The 23,450-nt window shown below is 45.6% G+C and overlaps 1 protein-coding gene across 1 annotated transcript; it reads left to right on the top strand.

Annotated features, from left to right (window-relative positions):
• The first annotated feature begins 296 nt into the window (after positions 1-296).
• On the top strand, positions 297-20,562 carry MORC3 (MORC family CW-type zinc finger 3). The gene is made up of 17 exons (XM_038146590.1): positions 297-436; positions 5,557-5,629; positions 6,879-7,011; positions 9,079-9,293; positions 9,717-9,864; positions 10,142-10,289; positions 10,375-10,506; positions 10,861-10,980; positions 11,377-11,474; positions 13,565-13,669; positions 13,776-13,898; positions 14,010-14,084; positions 14,689-14,731; positions 15,682-15,866; positions 16,346-17,177; positions 17,302-17,465; positions 20,038-20,562. Exons 1-17 carry the CDS (start codon positions 398-400, stop codon positions 20,189-20,191), a joined length of 2,787 nt encoding a protein of 928 aa, XP_038002518.1. The 5' UTR covers positions 297-397; the 3' UTR covers positions 20,192-20,562.
• Positions 20,563-23,450: the final 2,888 nt, after the last annotated feature.

The following is a 23,450-nucleotide window of genomic DNA, read 5'->3' as shown; positions in this document are numbered from 1 at the left end:
CTGGGCCAGAGGAGTTTAGGTTGGATATTGGGAAATTTTTTTCCTGGAAAGGGTGCTCAGGCCTTGGCAGAGGCTGCTCAGGGGGATTTGGAGCGCCCATCCCTTCAGGTGGCACCTGGAGGTGCTACTGAGTGCTCTGCGCTGGGAACAAGGCGGGGATCGGGCACAGGTGGACCAGGAGACGTCCAAGCCGCGTCCCAAGCCGTGTCCCAATCCAATCCAGCCCCTCACTCCGCCCCGCCGCCACCCCCTCACGGCGCCCTCCGCCCCAGCCCCGCCCACCGAGGGAGGGGAGGCGTGGCCTCGGCACAAGCCCCGCCCCCCGCGCGCGCGCCCGGCGCCGGAAGCGCGAAAGGCCGCGGGGAGGCGGAAGCGCGCGCGGGGCCGCGGCCTGAAGATGGCGGCGAAAACACAGGGCGGGATCCGCCTGAGCGCGGTGAGTGCCGGGGCCGCGGCCGGCCGGGACACGGCACCCGAGCGACCCGCTCGGGACCGGCTCCTTCCAACCTGCTGCCATGGCCGGGGACGCCTCCCAGCGTCCCGGGCTGCTCAGAGCGCGTCCAGGCTGGCCTTGGGCGCTCCCGGGGTCACTCCCTCAGCGAGGGCGGGGAGCGCCGCCGCGGCTCTGCGGGGGACGCGGGGCCGGGAGCTTCCCCGCCCTCGCCCCGGCTCTGATCCGGGACAATTCCCTTCTCTCGGTCCGGCCGGGCTGTGCCGAGGGGAAGGTGAGGGCTGGGGGTGGGCTCGGTGTTGGGGGCGGGATTTCCCCGCCTCTGGCGAGCGCCGTGACCTCTAATTGCCGACTTGTAACTTCAAATCTTAACTACTTTTATTGCAGGCGGCCTAATTACAGTTTAACCCTAATTGCATCTGGGAGGGATGAGTGTTCACGCAGTTCGGTGCTGCTGTGTTGGGTTTTCATCGCGGTAGCGTTGCTGAGCTGTGGTGGCATTTGGTCGTTTGTTTGTGCCGATAGAAGTGAGCTTAAAGCTGCTTTTTCAGGTGAAACAGGAGGGGTTTTTCCCAAGTTGATGCCTCGAAATCCCACGTGTTCTCATTCACCTTAATTTAGAACTGTGAAAAGAAGCAGGAGTGGTCTGATGAGTAACTTATGAAATATTTGAGTGAAAAAGGTGTGTTGGAATATGCTCAGCACTGCTGGAATTACAGAATTATTTAGGATGGGAAAGACCTCCCAGATCATTGAGTCCAACCTCTGGCTGAAGTTTTATCACCTGATATCGATTTATGTTACCCTAACATCTGTTTCTATTACCTTAATATGAATTTATATTACCCTAATAAAAGTTGCTCAAATAAATTACTCTAGAGATGAGCCCTAAACGTCATCTCCTCGAAGTTCCAAAATTGCTTTTTGATTTGGATTTCAGGCCTTTAATTCTTGCAAGTGTTTAAAATCCACAGTTTGTGTCATATTTTATTGCAGCGAGATTGTCCTGCTTCTTTAGATAAAGATTTGGATTTGTTATTACTTTTTGGACGTATTATTGGTTACCTAGAGAGGAAAAAGTATCAAAAATCAGCCTTTGCATGTGGCAGTTCAGAGTTTGAACTCATTCTCAGGTTGAAATCACTGTGCCCAGCTGAACTCTCAGAGGTACAAACGAAACAAGATGCACTTGGTAACTTCCTGGATTATTTTTAGGCTGCTCTTTGGTTTTGTCTGTTGCAGGCACGACTGAGAATTTGCATTCAGTGGCTTTCCAGTGAAAGCTGTGGGGTTTGTAGGGTTTTTCTTGTTTTATTTTTTTTTTGCTCAGGTGAAGCAGCTGATGCAGTTTTGACCAGGTTTTGTAAAAGGCTTTGTAATGCAGAGAATGGTGGGGAGAGCTGACAGTCACAGTTTTTTTGGGAATATAAAGTATTTCCCGTGGATTCAGAGGCACTGGGAGGGCCTGGGAACTCATTCCCAGCCTGGAATTTGTCTCCTGCTGGTGCTCTGGCAATATTTCTGTCCAGCTGGACAATGAAGCAGCTCAGGGAAGTGATCCAGGTGAATATTTTAAGAGTGGTTTTTAATTTGGATCGGTCCCTTGATGTGGTTCATTGAACAGTGGTGACCTGGGATTGTGTAGCTGGCAGGAGAAATTTCAGGAAGTTTCAGGAGGAATTTCTGTTTGGAAAGGGTGCTCAGGCCTTGGCAGGGGCTGCCCAGGGAGCTTTGCAGTGCCCGTCCCTGCAGGTGTCCCCTGGAGGTGGCACTCAGTGCTCTGGGCTGGGGACAAGGTGGCCATGGGGCACAGCTGGCACTCCATGGGCTGGGAGGGCTTTTCCAGCCTCAATAATTCCATGAAAATGGCAGAGTTGTTCCCAAGAAGTTGTTAAATAAATGCAGGCTAAACCAAGATGCATTTTTCACTCAAATGACTGAATTACTATAGTGATGATGGGTGACACAAAAATTCATTATGTGCAAGCAATAAGTTCCTAAGGCGAGGCAAATCTGCAGGGGTTTTGGGATTTGTGCACACCTTAGGATCTGCAGGGGATGGCAAACTGAAATTCCCCCAGCCACCTGTCATTTTTGAGAGCTAAACTGCTTTATTCTTCATTGTTTGCTGGTTATAACTGCAGGAGGTGCTGTTCTCAGGCCAGTTCAGTTTCAGAAATGCAGGTTTGAGTTGCATCTGGCTCAAGAAATGCACGGAAAAAATGAAATTACTAAACAAAACTCATTTAGTAATGAAATATGTTTGGCTGAGTGAGCAAAACAGCTGGATTGGCAAAGTGAGCGTTCAGCTCTTACTGAATCTCAATTAATGATGAGCTAATTAAAGCGATACGCTGGTGAATAAAGTGTAAGGACAAACGGACTGAAATATTTCCTGGTGAGTTCATCAGGAATTAGGGAGTGGTTGCTGACAGCTGGATTGCTCTAGAGGAAACTACAAAACTGATGGCCTTAAACCACTGTTCTCCTGCTCTTTAGTCTGGTTTTGTGCCCTTGTTTTAATGCCTGGCGTGATGAAGGCCAGGCTGGATGGGGCTTGGAGCATCCTGCTCTGCTGGGAAGTGTCCCTGCCTGGGGCAGGGGCTGGTTCTGGGTGGTCTGTACGGTCCCTTCCAGCCCAGAGCAGTGTGGAATTCTGTGATCAGGTGGTGCCGTGTGCTCTGAGGTAACTTCTCCCTGAATTCCCTGTGGCACACTCGCTCAGCTTTTGCTGAGGGGTGGCAGATTGGTTCCAGTTCCCATCTTCCTGTACCTGTCACAATTCCCAGTCCTGTGAACCACTCGCAGCCTTTCTCAAGCCCTCCCCCAGGCACTGATCCAGAGAATGCCAGCAGGATTCCTGTGATGCTGTTCTCAGAATTCCCAGTGGTTCATAGCAGTGGAGCTGTTGTGTTACACAGGCAGGGTTTGATTTCTGTGCACACAGAATGTTTGGTTCACAGGCAAAACAGGACATTTATTGGTGATGACACCACTGTGGGTGACACTGAGGTGTCCTTCCTCAGCATTGTCTGATGGTCAGAGGAGGTGCTGCTTCCTTTTCAGCAGGAATTTCCCCGTGGAAAGGGTGCTCAGGCCTTGGCAGGGGCTGCCCAGGGAGCTTTGGAGTGCCCATCCCTGCAGGTGTCACCTGGAGGTGGCACTGAGTGCTCTGGGCTGGGGACAAGGTGGGCTGGGGCTCGGCTGGGGCTCCATGGGCTGGGAGGGCTTTTCCAGCCTCAAGGATTCCATGAAATTCCCAAGTGTGAGTTGATGCCTCTGTCAAAACCACAGTCAGAGCTTCTTGACAAGTCCCTCTTGCTGAGACTTCAGGGAATCCAGCAGGGAATCCAGCAATGAATCCAGCTGGGAATCCAGCACTTCCAGCCTCCTGTGTGACTGGAGTTGTGCAGTGTTTCAGCAGGGAGCTGAGCAGATGCCAAATCCCTGAATGTGCATCCCTGTGGTGGGTTGGGATTTTTTAAATCTGGTTTTGTTTTGCCAGGGAGGGATTTCAGATGGAAAAAACCCCACCAGTTGTTTCTGGTGGATTTTGATCCCGAAGCTTAGAAAACCAAGGAGCAGATGCTGGAGAATCAGATGAGGAGAATCCCCCAGGGCTGTGAGGATCCCCTGAGTTCCTCCTTGCACAGCAGAGGGAGAAGTCCCAAGATCCTTTTGCCCATGTGCCATGGCACGTGTGAGGTTTCCATTAATAGCCCAGAGGAATTGAATTTTCTTTTGGATTCAGAATTACTTGGAAGTGTTTGTTGGGAGCACCCTGGCTTAGCCTGACTCCACGCACCAGATTCTGTAAACCTGGAGCTCTGCAGCACAGATGGCAACGAGGAAGGTGCTGTCTGCTCCCTCTGCTGCTCCATGGAGAAATGCAGGGATTAGGTTGCAGTTGGAATTGTGTCATGTGCTGCTGTGACCTGAGAATCGAGGTGACAGCTCTTGGCACGTTCTGTTGCTCTGAGCCAGGGCTGCTGCTTCTCCCCGTGCCTTTCTCCTGCTCTGGTGCCTGGTTTGTCGCTCTAGGATTTGCTTTTAGCATCATTCCTTTTCACCCTGGAGCTTTGAAGTGGCTGCTTGCCTTTATTTGCACTTCTATTTACACTTCATACCTCAATAAAAGTGTTTGTTGACGAGTAACTCTTTAAAAATTATGCAGCATGGATATGTACACAATATTTATAATATCTCTCAGATTTTCTGTGTGTAATAATGTGGATTATGGTGTGTTTTTTGTGTGACTCAGTGGTACAAGGGCTGTTTTCAGGGTTTTGTGTTCTTTGGTGCTGCTTTTTCTGCCATCACTGTGACTCTGGGGGGGCTTGAGCAGATCTGTGCAGGGGGGGTGTGTTAAAGGCTTTAGGAGTGTAACCATGGATTTCCTCAGGGATAATGCAAACACAAGTAGCAGCTGCAGCAGTGCAAATTTCTCCAAATGTTGCATGGACAGGTCCTTAACTTCCATGGATTTTTAGTTCTGCTTTTCCAAGTCTTGAAGTGAATCTGTGTGAGCCTAGGCTGGGGCTGCTTGGCAGTTCTTTTGGCACTGACATCTCCAAGTTACATCCCATAAAGAGGTGCTTTATTTGCATATTTTCGTCTAATTCTGGCAGTGCCTGTGCCTTTGGGTACATGAAATGTGTGAGATCCAAGTGCTAAAAGCAGCAAGCACCCCCTGAGAGGGGATTTTGGTCACTGTGGGCACAGAGGGTATTGGGTGCTGCTCATTTTTCACATGAAGTTTGAATCCTCCTGGTTGAAGATGTGAGTTTTTAACATCTGAGAGCTTCTGTTACTGGGTTTGGACCATGGCTTGGATGTTTTCTGTAGCCTCTGGCATCATTGGATAGCAATAGTTCCTTATATTTTTATGAAGATAAAGGTTTGTTAGGATGACAGCCCATGCTCAGAACATGCTGAGACTGTGCTGGATTTCCTTTTCAAGAGCTGTTAATGTTCCCAAAAATCACCTCAATTACAGCCTTTTGGTAGTGTTGTCCAAACCAGCCTCATGAAATTTCCTTTATTTAACAGCCTGGTTTCTGCCTTGGAGAGCACAAACTAATGCCCCTGCTTGTGCTTTATTGCAGCTGTGCCCAAAGTTCTTGCACACCAACTCCACCAGTCACACCTGGCCCTTCAGTGCAATTGCAGAACTCATAGGTAGGTGATCAATAGCTTGGAATAATTCTTGTTTCTTGTTGCAAACCCTTTTTCCTTCCTTTTAGGGCAAGACCTGGCTGAACTTCCTTGGTGTTTTGCTTTTTGTTCTGGTCCTGTTACCTGCCTTACCTGGGGCTTGTGCATCTGTTTGTTAGCTCCCGTTGATCATGTTGCCTTTGATTTTGAGCAGAAGTTAATTGGACATCTCCAGTGTTCCCCTTTTCCACAGTCAGGGAATGATGGGCTGGTTCCTCATAATAAAGGTGTGGCTTGGGACCCCAGCCAAGCACTGATTGAACACTTTGCTGCTGCCAAAGGGAGCAGCTCCTCTGGTCACACATTTCCCCGTTTGCCTCTCCCCCCTTTCCTTTTTTTCCCCCCTCACTTCAGAAAATTAACCTAACAGAAGAAAACAGGGATTTTTCACCTGGATGAGACCACAGGTGTCGCAAAGGAGGAAACCAGAGCCCTGTGGCTGTGGAAATGCCTGGCTGTTTTGGGAGTACTATCTGTTCAATCATTTCAGCTCTTTTCACACTCCAAGTAATTCTAAACTCTCAGCTGTACCTGCCTGTCCTCTTGTGATGCTGAAATACATTTTATGAAATACTTCGCTGTGATGCAATTTGGACTTAAAGTTTATAGGAGGGAACCTGCCAAGGTTTCAGTCACCAAGCTGTGATTCCATTATTGGCTTGAGCTGTTTTCTGTCTCTCAGCTGAACCTGGGGAGCAGGCAGTGAGGCAGAGGTGCCATCACATCCCACCCTTCCACCCCCTCACAAATCCCAGGGGATGAGGGGAAGAGATGGACAAAAGTTGTGTTGGGGCAGCTGAGGCTGGGCCTGGCTTTGCTGCCAGGAGGGCTTTGTGGAGCCCTGGTTTCTCTTTCACTCGTGTTTGATTTTCACATCCTGTAAACAGAAAGTTGAGTCTAAAGCATTTTGCAGCTCCCCTCTGTAAGGGCTGAGAGAAAGCAGACATTGCACCAGCTGCTCTGCAGGCAGGAAATGAAACTGGAATCTTGGCTTGGTTTCATTTTCTGTTCTCGTGTGAGCTGCTCACCTCCAGCTACATCTTTGGTCTTTGTGTCACTGTCATTGATAATCTGGGGAGTTTTGTGTTGGTTTGGGTGAGGTTCTCCTGGGTTGGATGCAGCTGTTCCATCCTAACGCTCTGACTTTAAAATGTGTCTGCCCTCAGTTGAATTTTTGTTTGCTGGTGTCCCACTCTGCTTTCCTTGCCCTCAGACAATGCCTACGATCCAGATGTGAGTGCCAAACAGATCTGGATCGACAAGACCGTCATCAACGACAACATCTGCCTGACGTTCACCGACAACGGCAACGGCATGAACTCCGAGAAGCTGCACAAAATGCTCAGGTGGGCATTGCACCTGTCCACAAATTCCCCCTCTGCTTCTGCCACTGCTCAGTGTATTCCTGTTTCTCATCTGTAATTCACTGATTTTGCTCATAAATTCAGTACTTCTGAAGGTCCAGATGAGACTCCAGAGCAGGCAGATGCTACTAAAGCTTCCCTGTAACTTTGTCAGGGAACTTCTACCTCATCATTTCCTTTTATCCTTTCTTTCAACCTTCCCTTTATGCTGGGGCAGCTCTCTGTAGTGGCTGCTAGTGGAGATAAGGAGAATTCAAATATTTTATTTTTACTATAATCATAATCTTTATTGTTATTATTATTATTATTATTAGTGATGATTCAATTAATAATAATAATAATATTGTACATGAAATGTGTGAGATCCAATCGCTAAAAGCACAAAGCACCCCCTGAGAGGGGATTTTGGTCACTGTGGGCGCAGACACACTTGCTTTAGTTTAAGTTAGTGAATGAGAGAAAAAGGGATATTAAGCTCAAACCCATTGGAATATTAATAATAGAATGTATTATGGAAAAATGAATGGATTTTTTATTTTTAAATTATTGTCTATTTATCTTTAAATATTCTGTAGGGTTGGAACTGATTTTTCCCTTACTTCTACAGTAGCAAAAAACTTTCTGTGCAATTTCTCTCTTAGTGTAAAGAAATTGCTCTGCCTGCAGATTTAAATTTGAGCAAGCTTGAATTCAAACTGTTATTTTTCTGTTAGATACCGTAATAAATCCTAAATTCCATATGCAGTTCCCTGTTTTACTTGATGTGTGATATGGAAATGGAAAACTTATGAATCAAACATCTTCTAGGAAGTGGAGAGAGGAAAAAGACAGGGTTAGAGGCTTTTATTAGTATTTATTGTGAAATTACAGGATAACTCTCAGATTCTCATAAAATTTTTTTTCACCTGTTCCAAACTTTCTATTCCCTACTTATTTCTAAGTATGGATATTTCTGTTCCATACTTAAAAACTGGAAGTCGAGTTCCCTAGGTTTTTGCTGTGTGGTTTTAGCAGCGTTGTCCAGGTGATTTTAGGATTTAATTGTTCAGGACAAAGAGGGTTGGGTTCAGTAATCTGCCAAGTCCTGCACTTGCATCTCCTGAACCCTTTAGTTTTGCAGGGATTTCTTCCCACCCTTGATGCCTTGAGAAGGCTGAGCTAGAGCAGAGGCAGAGCTAAAGTATAAAGCAGGGATTTATTCAATGGCCTCCATGGCTCCACCTTGGGCAGCGCAAGAGCCCAGCCAGGGCTGCACCCAAGATGAACCCAAATGGTCCCAAAATGCACCAGCGGGCACGGGGGCTCTCCCTTGGATCAGTTCTGCTCTGTGGCAGTCATATTTTCTGGAAAAAATCCCTTTGCCTTCCCTTCCCTGAAGCTGAGAAGCCTCAGAGAAAAAAGGAAAACAAATTCTTATCTCATTTGCTTCTCCTGCGTTGTGCTCACGTGTGGAATGTGTTTGGAGATTGTTCATCCAACGGGGGTTGTTTCATTGGTTTCATGGGAATTGATTGGTCAGTAAGTCAAAACACAGTCAAGCTGTGTCGGGACTCTGGGAAGAGTCACGAGTTTTCATTATTATCCTTTTAGCCTTCTGTAAGTATTCTTTCTGTATTTTTTAGTATAGTTTTAGGATAGTATTCTTTAATACAATATAGTGTCTTAAAATAATAAATTAGCCTTCTGAGAACATGGAGTCAGATTCATCATTCCTTCCTTCATCTGGGAACCCCGCAAATACAGTACTGCTCCATTTGCACCTTGCAGTTCATTGTCCAGTTCCAGCTTTAGCCCAGGCACTCCCATCCTGCTTGTTTTTCTCTCTCCAGCCCACGCTGTTTGTGCTCCTGGGCTGAGCTTTGGATCATTTGTCCTTGGTGCCCAGCTGGAGCAGGAATTGTTTTGTCTCCCTGCTCTGTGCAGAGAGCTCACCATCCCATAATATGAAGTATGTGGGTCCCCAGACCCACACACTAAAGCAGCACAGAATGTGAAAAATAGAAAAGCTCAACCCTGAGGCATCCCCCCCTTGTGTTTTGCCCGTTGCAGCTTCGGTTTCAGCGACAAGTCGGTGATGAACGGCCGCGTTCCCGTGGGGCTCTACGGCAACGGCTTCAAGTCGGGCTCCATGCGCCTGGGCAAGGACGCCATCGTCTTCACCAAGAACGGGGACACCATGAGCGTGGGGCTGCTGTCCCAGACGTTCCTGGAAGTCACCAAAGCAGAGCACGTCATGGTTCCCATCGTGACGTTCACCAACCAACATATCCTTTCTGCATTCCCGGTGAAATGCTGTGGCTACGGCCCAAATTTGGAGGATAACGGCGCCCAAAGGAAATCTGTGCCTGCTTTTGTGGATGTTGATATCAAAGTTTTCTCCTTGGAGAGGAGACAATTTTAAAATTTATATCAAATTTTCAAATTTGATATGATTTATATCAAACATGAATTTCTATGAAAATTTATATCACATTTTCAAATTTATATATAGATGTTTTTATCAAAATTTTCTCCTTGGAGAGGAGTCATAAGCCAGAAAATTCTGAGATGCTGTAATTGGTTAAAACTTTTAACTTTGTAGGAGTTCTGAGATGTGGAATGAGAAGTTGGGAAGTGAGTCCTGGAATTTCCCCATTTTCTGCAATCTTTGCTCAATTCCAAGTGCCTGTCCTTAACCCAGTGCCCACGGCAGATCAGTGACCCAGCAGAATCCAAGAACAGCCTCAAGGCCATCCTGACACATTCCTTGTTCTCTACTGAGGAGAAATTACTGGCAGAGCTGGATGCCATCATAGGGAAAAAAGGCACCAGGATCATCATCTGGAATCTTAGAAAGTAAGATATATCTCACCCGATCTCTTACCTCTCATTAATTTCACATTTTCTTTCAGTGTTTGCAGACATAGAAGCATTTGGGGGTTCTTTCTATGTGGAATAATTTGAACAAGCTGTGTGCAGTTAAAAAAATGGGAAGCTGGACTCAAATGTGTATTTTAGCAAATCTCTGAGGAATTCCCCTTTTCTTCCTTCTTTCCTGGCTCCACCACAACACTTCCTCTTGCATTTGCTTTTGCCCCCTATAATTAATACATTTTCCTATCTTCATTCTTAGGGATAAAAATGACAAACCAGAATTTGACTTTGACAAGGATAAATATGACATCAGAATTCCAGAAGACCTGGATGAAACAGGCAAAAGAGGCTACAAAAAACAGGAGAGACTGGACCAGATTGTTCCAGAAAGTGATTATTCCCTAAGAGTACGTGTTGGATCTTTAAAATTGGGATTACTTTTGGAAGCTGGAGGATGCAAATGCTTTAATTTTAATGGAATCTGTTTTATAGGCTTACTGCAGTATTTTGTACCTGAAGCCAACCATGCAGATCATCCTGAGAGGACAGAAGGTGAAAACACAGCTGGTTTCCAAAAGTTTGGCCTTCATCGAGAGGGATATTTACAGACCCAAATTTCTCAATGTATCCTTTAATATTTCCTGTGCAGAATTGAATTCTCTGACTGGATTTTGTTCAGTTATATTAATGAATTTGGGGTTATTTTTTGGATTGTTTTGTTTTGGTTTCTTTTTTCTTGTGTTTGTTTGGATTTTTAGTTAGTTTGGGTTTTTTGTTGTTGTTTGTTTGGTTTTTTTGTTTTTTAAGTCCTACTGAAGGAATTATCTCAGTATAAGAAAAGAAAGCTGTAACACCCACTCAAAGTAACTCTTATTTTTTGTTCTTTTATTTGAACAAAAAAAAAAAGAACTCTTATTCTTTTGTTCTTATTTTTGTTCCATGAGATTCACGCTGTTTTTCCTTAATATCTTCTCAAAGGCCAAAACAGTCAGAATTACTTTTGGATTTAACTGCAGGAACAAAGATCATTATGGAATAATGATGTACCACAAAAACAGACTCATCAAAGCTTATGAAAGAGTTGGCTGTCAGCTAAAGGTAAGAAACTGAGGCTTCAGAATATTTCAACATCTTGATAAATTTCATTGAAACACTGATTTTAAAAAAGAATAATGGATGGAAAGCAAGATATTGATGTATACTTTATAAAATCACCTTTTTTACTGTGTGCAGCAGTTAAAAATTGTATTAAGTTGTTTGGTTGTGATACAAAAATATGAATCTGAGTACATCTTTCAGGACAAAAAGAGGGGTGGAACAGAGGGTTTGTTATTTAGGGGGTTTATATCAAGAGTTTCTCCTTGCAGAGGAGTCACAAGCCAGAAAATGCTTTTTACCCAGTGTGGATACAGTTAATAATTACCTCCAGCAAACTCTTGCAATATTGGCATGGATTTTGTGTTGGTTTTCCTGATAAACTTTAATTCCCTGCAGGCAAACAACATGGGTGTGGGTGTTGTTGGAATTATTGAATGCAACTTCCTAAAACCAACTCACAACAAACAAGATTTTGACTACACCAATGAATACAGGTATTTTTATCTGCATTTTCTAGCCCCTATTGCCATTTCCTGGGAAGTACTTGATAAAGCTGCTTCTTTAAATAGGAAGAATAAAAGTTTCTGGTGTTGTGGCCAAACCTGGTTTGAATTCAAACAGCTCTTTCTAGACCCTTTTTTGTCTGCCCCTCTTTGTCTCTTTCCCTTTCCTTACACATATTTTCCCACAATATCCACACCAGCCTTGTTCCCATGTTTTTCCCTGGATATTCTTTGGTGGCTGTTCAGGAAGAGGCATTTTCAATGTGCCCATCAGTGCTTTTAATGTGGATTTTAATGTGGGAATTTTGGGCATTGATTGCAAACATTGGTGATCCTGAACCATTTCCCGTGTGTGGCACCAACTGCTCCCTTGGCAGAGGGGCAGGAACTGGGAATGCCCTTGGCAGGCACAGTGAGCAGGGAATGGTTTCCACTTGTTGGGGTTTTTGGAGCACTTCACATGAAAAGGGAAAGGTTTCCTCAGTCCCTTGGGTTTGATTTGTGTGTCAGCACCCCAGGAAATCTGGGAACTTTGTGCCCAACCAGTCTGTCCAAAAAATGTAATTAAGTCAATATCCAGATGAGTGAGGAGATTCAGAGGATCATTAAGGTTGGAAAAGACCTCCAAGACCTCCAGACCTTAGAGTGCCACATCCACTTGTTCCTGGACATAACTTTGGGGTGGAGGTATGAGTTAATCTTACAATTAAATTAAATAATGAGCCAAGTTCATCTGAGGAGAGGCATTTCACGCAGCTGCTGCTGCTTCAGCAGCAAAACAGCTTCTCCTCTCCTGGCTGCTCTGTGTTCCGTCAACTCCTGGTGCCATGGAGTTCCCATTCCTGCAGGGATTCCAGCAGGACCTGGCTGTGGTGTCTCCGCTCTGCTGTGCTGTTTATCACCCAGGAGCAGATTCCCCATGCCAGCTGCATTCCACCCAGGAAGCAGCAACTGCATTTCACTTCTGGTTTCAGTACTGTTAAATGGGAATGTAACTCCCCAGCTTTCTCTGGATTTACCCCCAGCCACCTTCCCTGCACTTGGAATGTGGGTGGGCACAGTGACACCACACTTGAAACATCTCCTGTGAAGGTTGTTGTGCCAGGAGTGCTCCAGGCTTTCACAAGATGTTTTCTTTTGGGCTGGAAAGTTGTAAACCTGATGGAAAGGTGCCCTGCACATCTTCCCTCCCCACAAAGGGGATGTGGTCCCATCCATGCCTCATTGCTCCTTTCTGCCCTTCTGGTGTCCCCTGGCTCAGCAATCCCTGCTGAGGTGACCTGGATCCAAGCTCTGGGTCACACGAGTTCACTGCACAAACATTTGTGTTGGGTTGAGGCCCGGGGCAGGGGCAGGTGCTGAGCCTGGCCAGGGCGGGCTGGGCCTGGTTACTCATCCACTGGATTGCTCAGAGCTGAATTCCAGGGGCTGTCCTCACCTCCCCTCACCTGGGGGCTTTGTTGGTGTTGCTCACCTCTCCCTCCTGGGTATGCTCAGGGAGTCCCTGAGCTGCACCTTGAGCCCTGAGCAGGAAACAAAACTGAGAATTACCCTGAGTGAGACTGAGCTGCTCCTTTTATCAGAGTGCAGAGTTTGTATCACATTGAGGTGATCAAATGTTTGCCAGCTCCTTGTTGTAAAGTTGCACATCAGCCTGAGAGTAGCCATGAGCCTGCACTTGGGATATACAGAAACAGCCAGAACTAGGGTGAGGTGCTGGATTGGTTTTGTGCTTTTTTAAATTCTCTGGTTGAGGCTGAACTGGTGAAGCCCCTCCAGGATTTGCTCTGTCCATCAGCAGCACTCTTGATTTCAGTCTTTGTGCTCTGACTCGTATTTCCAGGAATTCCATTGCTGACAAACATGACTTCAGACAATTCCTCATTTCTACAGCTTTCTAAATAAAAACTTTTTATAAAAGAAAAAAGGAAAAGCTTTTAGAAAAGTTGTTCTTCCCACTCTTGTGCAATTAGAAATATTAAAGTGGTTCATGCAGTTCTTCTGTCACTAGAGTTTATAAAGATTCTTTCTGTGCTAGAGTTGGATTATTCAAGGCGATCTTTAAATTCTTTTCTTTGTAGACTCACTATAGCGGCACTGGGAGAAAAGCTCAACGATTACTGGAACGAGATGAAAACCAAGAAAAACGAGGAATATCCCTTAGCTCTGCCCGTCGAGGAGATCCAGTGAGTCCCAGTGTGACAGCAGAGAGCTGAGCACACTGTCACTGCTTTATCTGATAGGAGAGCTCTCTCTGGTGTGCAGATGCTGATATATTTTGGTTTTTCCCAGGAAACAGCCTGACCAGACGTGGGTGCAGTGTGACGCGTGCCTCAAGTGGCGGAAGCTGCCGGACGGAATCGAGCACTTGCCGGAGAAGTGGTACTGCTCCCTCAACCCTGACCCCCAGTTCAGGTAAGGACACAGCCCAGGGACACCTCCCAGTCCTCACAGACCACCTGGCAGCAGCAGGGGTGTTCAGCTCCTTCTGTTGTGGGATTTTTTTGGTCCTTTTCCTTCCCTCAGGAATTGTAACGTGCCAGAAGAACCAGAGGATGACGATTTAATACACCCCACGTACGAGAAAACCTACAAGAAAAAGTGAGTTCTGGAGGCTTTTACAGGGCTCTCAACACTAAAAACTACCAAGGAGAGCTGTGCAGCAATTGGGGTGAGAGTCCAGCTCCCCAGAGGAATGATGTTCCAGAGGATTTGGTAGTGTCAGAACAATCAGTTTGGGACGTCCCAGAAATAAATGAACAATCAGTTTGGGACATCCCAGAAGAAAACTCTGAGGGCTGTTAGGAGACCTTGGCTGTGTAACTTTCAAAGGTCCACATTAAAGCATATTGAAAGGATCAATATATTTATTTAGGAATAAAAGAGTTCTTAGCTAAGGTATATGATAAAAACCGATTTGGGTAATTGTGATGCTGTCTCACATTCTAGAAGTGGGAGTTTGGGGTTGTTTTAAATATTTTAATAAATAATCTAGAGAGAACTTGTTGGAAGTTAAGCTAACTTCAGACAAGCTTCCAGCTTCCTGAGGAAATTTTCATTCAGTAAATAAGAATACTTGGATTATTGTATGTAGCTGAGATGAGGGGTATTGTGTCTGCTTTTAGATCTTAGATTTAGTTTTTATAATGAATAAACAGTTTGAATCCAAGCTCTTCATTTCTGTTTTTTCCTTGCTGCTGTGCAGGGACAGGGAGAAACTGAAGAGGCGACTGGAGTACAGCCACCAGGTAACTCCTGGAGCTGGCAGGAGCCTGCCCCGGTTCCAGTGTCTGCTTCAACATCCAGGTGTACTCTGGTGGCTCTGCAGGATTTGCTCGCCATGAGGAAACCCAAAATCCTCTTTCTTTGCTGCCCAGTGATGGATAATCCACCATTTCTTTCTCCCTAGGAAGGAGTTTGAGAGGGACAAAGGTCTCTGGCCAAAACCAGAGGAGATGGCAGTCACTGGTGGCTGTTTTTATGGCAGGACACACCCAGTTCTTGAAAGGGGCTTTGTTGAAGAGAGATGTGATGAGGATATGAAAGTAAAGATGTCCCTAAAAGTGGGGGTCTCAGTGGGGATAGACAGAGGTGGAATAGCTGCACTTGTGCAAGGAGACACTCAAATTCAGATTAAACCCAGATGCAGATGAAGGTGTTTGATGGGAATGTCTGGGTTGTAACTCAGAATCAAATTTTCAAAGTGGGATTTTGTTTCAGTTGCATTCAAAGTCAATTTCTGACCTAAGATCATTTCTGGAGAAGAGGTGCTGCATGTGCTGTTTTAACCTATTTATTTCATTTTACTGTTTCTCTGCCATTACCTCTCCCCCAATACAAAAGGAATTTCTAAAAGTGAAAGAGTTGCTCATTTTGGGCCAACTGAGTGAACCCTGAGCAGCTTTCCCAGGGATGTCTGTCCTGGAGTTTGTGCCTGATGGGCAAACTCCAGACAGAGACACAGGTTGGGAGAAGCTCTTGCCTGGCATTCTGCACAGCACTTTAAAATGAAAAAGTGGGATTTGCAGTAGTCTAGGCAGCCTTTCTTATCCCAAAATCCTGAGCCTGGGTTCAAGGAGGTACTTAGATATGGAAATGTCAGAATTTTAGGTGTTGGTATAGAAGAACTGCTTAAATCTGTCCTGAAGAATCTACTAATATCTGTTTATTTCCATTCTTAACTTACATTGTCTTATAGATCAATAATGAAATATTTTTAAAAACATCTGTTTCTTCAAGTAAAGACTTCAAAACATTCTCATCTCCGAATGCAAAGGAAGCTCTTCCAAGGTTACTTATACCAAAATCATCAGATGCTTCTGTTAGAAGATCTCTGCCTATTTTAATTAAAGTATCTTCCCCTCATTTGGATGCTGATAGCAGGTGAGTGGAGCTGTACAAAGGAGATTCCTGTTTATTTCTAAAATGAATAACTTAATGAAAATCATGGTGTTCGGGGCAGCTTCAGCTGCTGAAATTCCTGTGGGAATTGCTGGAGCATGGGAAGCTCCAGGAGACTTTGTCAAGTACAAAAGTGAATGCAAGAAAATGACAAAGGAGCATTATTAGTGATTTGTCTGCTCAGGAATGGAGTTTATGTTCTCCACACTCCACAGGCTGTTTTCCTGAAACTCTGGGGGTATTCCTGGGAATACTGGGTCTGTTTCAGAATAACATGGGAGTGTGTGGATGGCAGGCACTTGTTTTTACAGGAATTTACTTTTATTAAAATCCCATGCAGGTGATTTTCTGGAGTGGTAATTTTTGAACAGTGCTCAGAGAAATGCTGCATACGGTTGGAAACAAATGATTTGGCAGCATTTAAGCAAATAAACTGATTATTTTAATATTTTCCTCCTCAGTCTCAAAAGGAGGACGCAGAGCTGTGCAACACCCGTGTCCCTAAAGACACCTCGGCTCAGTGACAAAACATTCAGCAGCCACGAGGAGGAGGATGATGATGAAGATGTCATCATTTTAGAGGAGAGCAGCACTCCAAAGCCTTCAGCAGATCCTGATGTTCCTGTGGTAAAAACAGAATGTATCAATTTGGATCAGGAAGAGAAGCAGAAGGAAAACTCTTCCGTGGGGGAACCTTGCAGTGCAACCACTTCAGAGGCAAGAAGTGAACAGCTGAGCTCAGCAACACAGACAGAGCTCCCAAAGCTGGTGGTGAAAAAGGAGGAGGTGGAAGACATCCCAGTCCAGATTCCTGGGGCAGGCATGGAAAAGGAGCAGCACAAGGTCAATGGTGTTCCTGAGACATCTGTAGAGATGGAAAATGAACTGAAAAATCAGCTGCAGTCATTGAACAGAGAAAAGGAAATGTACCAAAGCAAATGTGAAGCGTTAACCAAACAGGTGGAAACACTGGAGCAGCAGCTTTTGGAGATGAATAATAAGTATGTAAAAAAGGAGATGTGCCATCAGGCAACGGAGACAGATCCCTCCTGTGGAGAAGAGAATAGCGATGGGAGGAGCTTGGCAGAGGTGACGGCTCTCTATGAGCAGGCCCTGGGGGAGATAGCAACGCTCAAGGAGCAGTGCAGCACCCTGCAGAACCTAAAGACTGAGTGCAGCAAATGTGCTGATGGAGAGAGCAGGAGCGAGGTGGATGAGATGGCAGTGCAGCTGGATGATGTTTTCAGGCAGCTGGACAAGTGCACCACTGAGAGAGACGGATACAAAAGCCAGGTACATCTGCTAAAACACTCCTGGCACTTCAATTATCTCTATTTTTTACTCCCTGTTTCACAGCACTCCTGCTACACAACGTTTTGCATAGTTTTTACAGCTTTATTTTTCTTTTGATTGGCAGATTGAAGTCCTGGAAGTGGAGAAGAATCAGATGGCCTGTCAGTGTGAGGAGCTCAAGGCAGAGCTGGCTCAGTTAAAAGCCTCAATCCCACAGGCTGTAGCACGTGCAAATGATTCTACCACCAGTAATGTAGAAGACTCTGTAAATTTTTCTGATGGAGAAAGGTATCAGTTTTGTTCTTTCTAGATGTTATTTCAAGATTTTTGCTTGTTGGTTGTATTTCAAATGTTTTGATGAAGGTTATGTCTGATAATTGTATAATAAAATGCGATGCTTGCAATTCTTTTCTACTGCCTTTTGTGACTCCTAACTAATGTTGTTGTTTTTTCTTTTTTATCAAGTGATGTTTGTGATTTATGATTTGTGTGAGCAGGATTAGCCACTGCACAACAGAATACCAGATACTTCTGAAAATGTACGAATTGTTGTATAATTTCTAAACACAACTTGCGAACCAAGGAGAGAAAAGGGAGGCAGGAAAGAGGAGGGTGATCATTATTTGTGCTGTGTAATGAACTTCACTTTGAGAGTCTGTTTTTCTGTCTTGAATCAACTGAAGAGTCTGGATTTGAAACTTTCCTGTAAGAACTCCTTGCTGCAGTCAAATCCTATCAGGGTCCAGAGCGTGTCTTGGAAATAAACAAGGGTTGAAACTTCCAGCTGGAGAGCTTGAAGCTCTTGGGAAGTGGGAATAGCACACACAAAAAAAAAGCCCAGAGCATGTGGAAGCAGAGTGAGCTGAGGTCCCTGTCAGGGGAGAATCCAAGGGGGGAAGCATCAGCTCTGATAAAAGAGGAGTCAGTTAAGGGACCAATTCAGCAAAGTGATCCCTCTGACCAGATGAGAGGCATTTCAGAGGGAGCTGAGGGCCTTGTAGTATCTCCAGAAGTTAACATTCCTGGAAAAAGGCAGTTGTTATGCTCATCTTTAGGACAGCCTGAGCTCCATCCTGGCACTGCAGCCTCAGTCCCAGGGAAAACATGGAATAAATCTACCTGGAAGCCACCTGCATCCCCATGTGAGTCAAAAAGGGAGTAAGAACAGCCAGCATGGGGTGACAGGGCAAACTGGGGATCAGCAGCAAGGCCAAGAATGGAAAAGGCTTTTGCACCTCAAGTCCCATGCCCAGTTCTGTGCCACTTCAAAAGGACATTGAGGGGCTGGAGCGTGGCCAGGGAGGGGCTGGAAAACATCCTGGGAGAAGCAGCTGAGGGAGCTGGAATGGGGCTGAGCCTGAAGAAAAGGAGGCTCAGGGGAGACCTCATTGCTCTGCACAACTCCTGACAGGAGGGGCAGTGAGGGAGGGTTGGACTCTGCTGCCATGTCCCAAGGGAAAGGAGGAGAGGAAATGGCCTCAAATGGCACCAGGGGAGGCTCAGGTTGGAGACTGGGACAGAAAATTTCCCTGGCAGAGTGGTCAGGCTTTGGGCTGAGCTGCCCAGGGAGGTTTGGAGTCCCTGTCTGTGGGAGTGTTCAGGAGGAGCCCTGGGGATGTCATTTTGGGGTGATTGTTGGACTGGATAATCCCAAAGTTCTCTGCCAGCCCTGGGGATCCTGGGATTCATGGCCTGGGTGACAGCCAGATGAACTCAATAAATTCCTGATGCCATCACATTGGAGAGAGCTCAGGAGGGCAGAGCTGCTGCTGAGGGACTTAGACAAATTGGACAAATGAGCTGGAAAAAAAATCCCCTGAAAATTCCACAGAGCACCTGTGAATTCGTGCAGGAGCAGAAGCTGGAGGCAGCTCCTGGGCCAGCAGCTGGAGGAAGTTGCCGTGGTGCTGGGGGTGGCAGTGCAGTGTGAGCCAGCAGTGCACTCTGCTGGTGGCACCACCCAGCTCCTGCTGGGCTGGGCTGGGCTGGGCAAGTGACTCCTCCCTGGTGCTGGGCATTGGGAGCCCAACGAGGGAGTGCTGGATCCACCTCTGGACACCCTGGCAGAGTGGAGAGTAACCTGGATAATTTCCAGAGATCCCTTTCAGTCTTAAAAAAAGGAATTGACCCACATTAAAAATTACCTGTCAGCATTTAATTTTATTTTTCCTTATAGCTCTGACGTGTGTTTATTAAAAGAATTAGCAAATAAATGCAGGACTTGGAAGTAACTTCCCCCACAAGTTGATGGAGATATGGCAGCACTGGGAGAACTGGATAAAGGATCTGAGAGTAGAAGGAAATGGGCCACAGAAGGGATGGCTCATGGCAAAACAATTTGATCAGGAAGAGGACACAGCAAGGACAATCCAGGAAAGAAACCAAAAAAAGGGAGGCACAGCCTTTTCCCTGGGCTATAACTCTTACTTCCTATATATATTTTAAAGCCTTTGCACAAACTCCTCTTTCTTGCCTTCTCTCTTTTTCTCTCCTTTTGTTCCCGTGGGTTGTGGTAGTTTGGGTTTGTAAATGGATAAAAATACCAGGCCTTAATACTGCTTTGAGAAATACAGGTAGTGTGGGGGAAAGGATTGTGCCAATGCTTATTCTGAAATATTTCTGACAGGAATTCAGTTTAGGATTGAGGGAATATTCCCCTTCAAGCTGAAAACTGAAGAGAAGCTTAGAAAAACTGGTAGATTTAGAAATAATCTTGATGCAGCTTTACCTGCATCCATTTCTTTGTTGGTTTATGGGAGTCGTGGAGCATCTCCAGTCTGGATTATGAGTCCAGCTTTGTTAGGTGAGCTCTGACCACAGAATTCCATCTGCAGCTAATCCTGTGCTGTTCTCTCCCCAGCCTGAAGCTCCGCTCTCTCCGAGTGAACGTGGGACAGCTCCTGGCCACCATCATGCCCGACCTGGACCTGCAGCAAGTGAATTACGACATTGATGTGGTGGATGAAATCTTAGGGCAGGTGGTAGAACAAATGCATGAAATCAGCAGTACTTAAAATCTCAGTGTTTTAGCAGAGTTTTATTGCTCTTCCATTATAACCTGTAGGTTCCAGACTGTAAATGGGGCTGCTTCACTTTATATATTTGACATAGGTGGATCTCTCAGTGTAAATATTCCACATTTAGCTGCTCACTTCCTCCTCAAGGAACACTGTCAATACTGACCCACCCTGATGTACTTAATTAAGGATTTTGCTTTGGAAATGTATTTGTAATTAAATTTGCAGATATTTTTACTATTAGGAATCTTAATACTTTTCTACAGACACCTTTTGGTTGACTTTGGATCTTATATAAGCATTAATACCTGTGAGTATTTCCTCTTCTAAAGTAGTGGAATATCTTAGAAATGCAAAAAAAAAAAAAAGAGAAAAAGAACTTCCTTGATTTCCTTCCCAGAGTTGTTGTATCCCAAAGTGTTGTTCCTTTTCTCCCAGCAGTGTTCTGTGTTGCAATCATGGGATAGAAATGTAAGTAGTAGGTGAGAATTTGGGCCATATTTGGAGAATATTTGTGTGGTCCTGTCAAAAGAAGGGTTCTTCAAGGGTCTTGTCCTGAAAACTGGGGATGGACCAGTTGGATGGAAGCACTTGGAAGAGGGATGTTTCTTTATCTGTGGTGTGAACAACAGGGTGAAAATGTTCAGCTTCAACAGCTTTAGACAGTTTTTGTTACAGGCAAGAAAAGGGAATTCCTCTTTTTCACATCTCCCCTTTTAGAGTTGTATGCTCTCAATCTTCCCATTTTTCCATGGTCATGGGAAAACCTGGAAGCATCGGTACCAAGAAAAATTCCCAGCCAGCTGCAGGGATTTCTTTCCAAGTCATTGGGAATGACAAACTGGGTGGCAAAGACAGCAAATCCATCTTTTCCTCTCTGGTGGGATTGGTCACCGAAAGACTGATCCAGAAAAATGATTCTTGCTTTGAAATTCAAAAAGTAATTTAATTAGTGTTCAATATGTTAATTTTTAGGAAGTATCTTCTTTTTTTTTTTTTTTTTTAATAAAGCCAATATTGTTGGCTTTTGCACTGCTACTGTCCTGAGTTAATCCCTTGGTGTCCCTTTGAGTTGTAGTTCAGTGGAATTCTTTCCATGGACAGTATTTCAGTGGAAGATCTCTCTCTATGCCAATAACGGGAATGCACTACTGTTGTACTTTATAAAGAGAAATTGAATGTTTGATTTGGGAAGAGGTGGCTGTAATATAACTATGTATGACTTTTGCAAAGTTTGTATTTCCCATTTCTTGGTGTGTAGCTTTTCCATTTCTTAATCATTATTTATTATGTTTCATCAGACTGTAGCTGAATTTCTTCTAGACAACAGGCAAAATAGAGCACATGTCTATATTAAAAATGGCAAATTTACAATGTACGTTTACACTTTGGACAACGGTGGACTTATGGAAATGGTTTCTATTTACTTGTTAAAATGTATTTTTTGTAAAAAATAAAAATATATAAATCGGAGTTTGCAGAATCCAAACTTGTGTTTGTTTCTAAATAAAACCTGGCTCAGTCTGGTGGTGGACTGGGCACACCAGTATGGAAATGGGATGGGAATGTCCCGGATATGGAAAAAGCAGTGCTGGTATAATCCAGAGGGTTTTAATGGAATGGAGCTGAATTTCAGGAAGTTCTGCTGTTGATTCATGGATGACCTTCCTTGCCTTCAGAAATTCACTGAGCACATGGACTTGCACCATCCTAAAGCAGTTCCTACTGCTGTGGAGCTCCCCAGGACTTTTGTAAAAATAATTTTTAAATCCCCTATTTCATACACATCCTTGTCCCTCAGCTGGAAAGAGACGGAGAAGGAAGGGGTTGGTTTGTGGGTCAGGGTTTGGGGGTCCCTGGGGTGTGGGGCCTGGGGTTAAGATTGATGGAGATGGATGAGGAGGAGACTGGATATGACAGTCAATTCAATAAATGGTCTCCAACACTGCCAAAGGAGGGTGTTCCCACAGGATAACTCACCTAAGACAGGCACAGCTGGCAAACAGGAAGGGGAAAGGTTTGGAATGAGCAGAGCACAGAAGATTCCAGTGTGCAGACTTGGCAAAAGTGCAGATTCAACACCAGGAAGGTGCCAGGCTTGGTGAGGCTCGTCTGGGCTGGTAGGGCAAAAATTCCCACCATGGCAAACTGGGAGAAAAGGAAACAACTCCTTCCACACAGGCCATGGCAAGTTGTGAATGAAAGGGCAGCCAGAGCCAGGCCTCAGCCCTCTGTGAGGACAGGCTGCCACCTCTGCCACGGCTGCCCTGCCCAGGGATCTCGAAGGACACAGAGATGGGGAGCACAAGGGACATGGGCCCACAGCCCCACAGCCCATCCTGGGCTTCTCCTGCAGCCTGACACTCCCAGCTCAGGGTGTTATTGTCCCCCATGAGGCTGGCACAGGAGGGCACAGCCCCTGTGTCCCCAAGCCAGGTGGCTCCTGCCACGGAGCACTGGCACAGCACCAGGCTGGGAAGGATCTGAGCATTGTGTTGGACCCTGGCACAATGTGGAGCCAAAGCAGCCTTTGGGCTGTCCCAAGGAAAAGACTGCAGAATTCAAGGATTGTCCAGAGAGTAGGGCGACAATGACAGTGAGATGTGCCACAGGGATGACAACATGGGAATAGAAAGGCTGAGAGAATTGGAATTGTTCAGCCTGGAGAAGAGAAGCTTTGGGGTAACCTCACTGTGGCCTTTTAGGACCTGAAGGGAGGTGACTAGAAAGATGGAGAGAGACAATTTTCTAAAGATGGAGTGGCAGGACGAGGGAGAATCGCTTCAAAGTAAGAGAGGAGGTTTAGATTGAATATTAGGATGGAATTGTTCCCTGGCAGGGTGGGCAGGGGCTGGGATGGAATTCTCAGAGCAGCTGGGGCTGCCCCTGGATCCCTGGCAGTGCCCAGGGCCAGCTTGGACACTGGGGCTTGAAACAGCCTAGGACAGTGGAAGGTGTCCCTGCTATGGCAGAGGTGGCACTGGGTGAGCTTTAACCCTTCCACCCCAACCATTCCATGCTTCTGTGATGTAGAATTAATCTTCCTTTGTCCTCCGCTGCTCCCTCCCCTGCTGTGTGAGGCCGTGTGGGGTCTGGGGAGCTCTCCGAGCCCCATTTTGGGCTTCACTCCCCTGGCCAGGGGCCCTTCTTCCCTTGGGCAGGAAGTGAAGGCAGAAGCCGTTTTCTCACAGTGTAATTAGCCATTATTATTATGTTTTTCAGGCAAAAGGTTTGCATTTGAAACAGGGAAGTTTGG

Source organism: Motacilla alba, chromosome 1, assembly GCF_015832195.1.
Source record: "Motacilla alba alba isolate MOTALB_02 chromosome 1, Motacilla_alba_V1.0_pri, whole genome shotgun sequence".
Taxonomy (NCBI): domain Eukaryota; kingdom Metazoa; phylum Chordata; class Aves; order Passeriformes; family Motacillidae; genus Motacilla; species Motacilla alba.
This window is presented reverse-complemented; position numbering and strand designations above follow the sequence as displayed.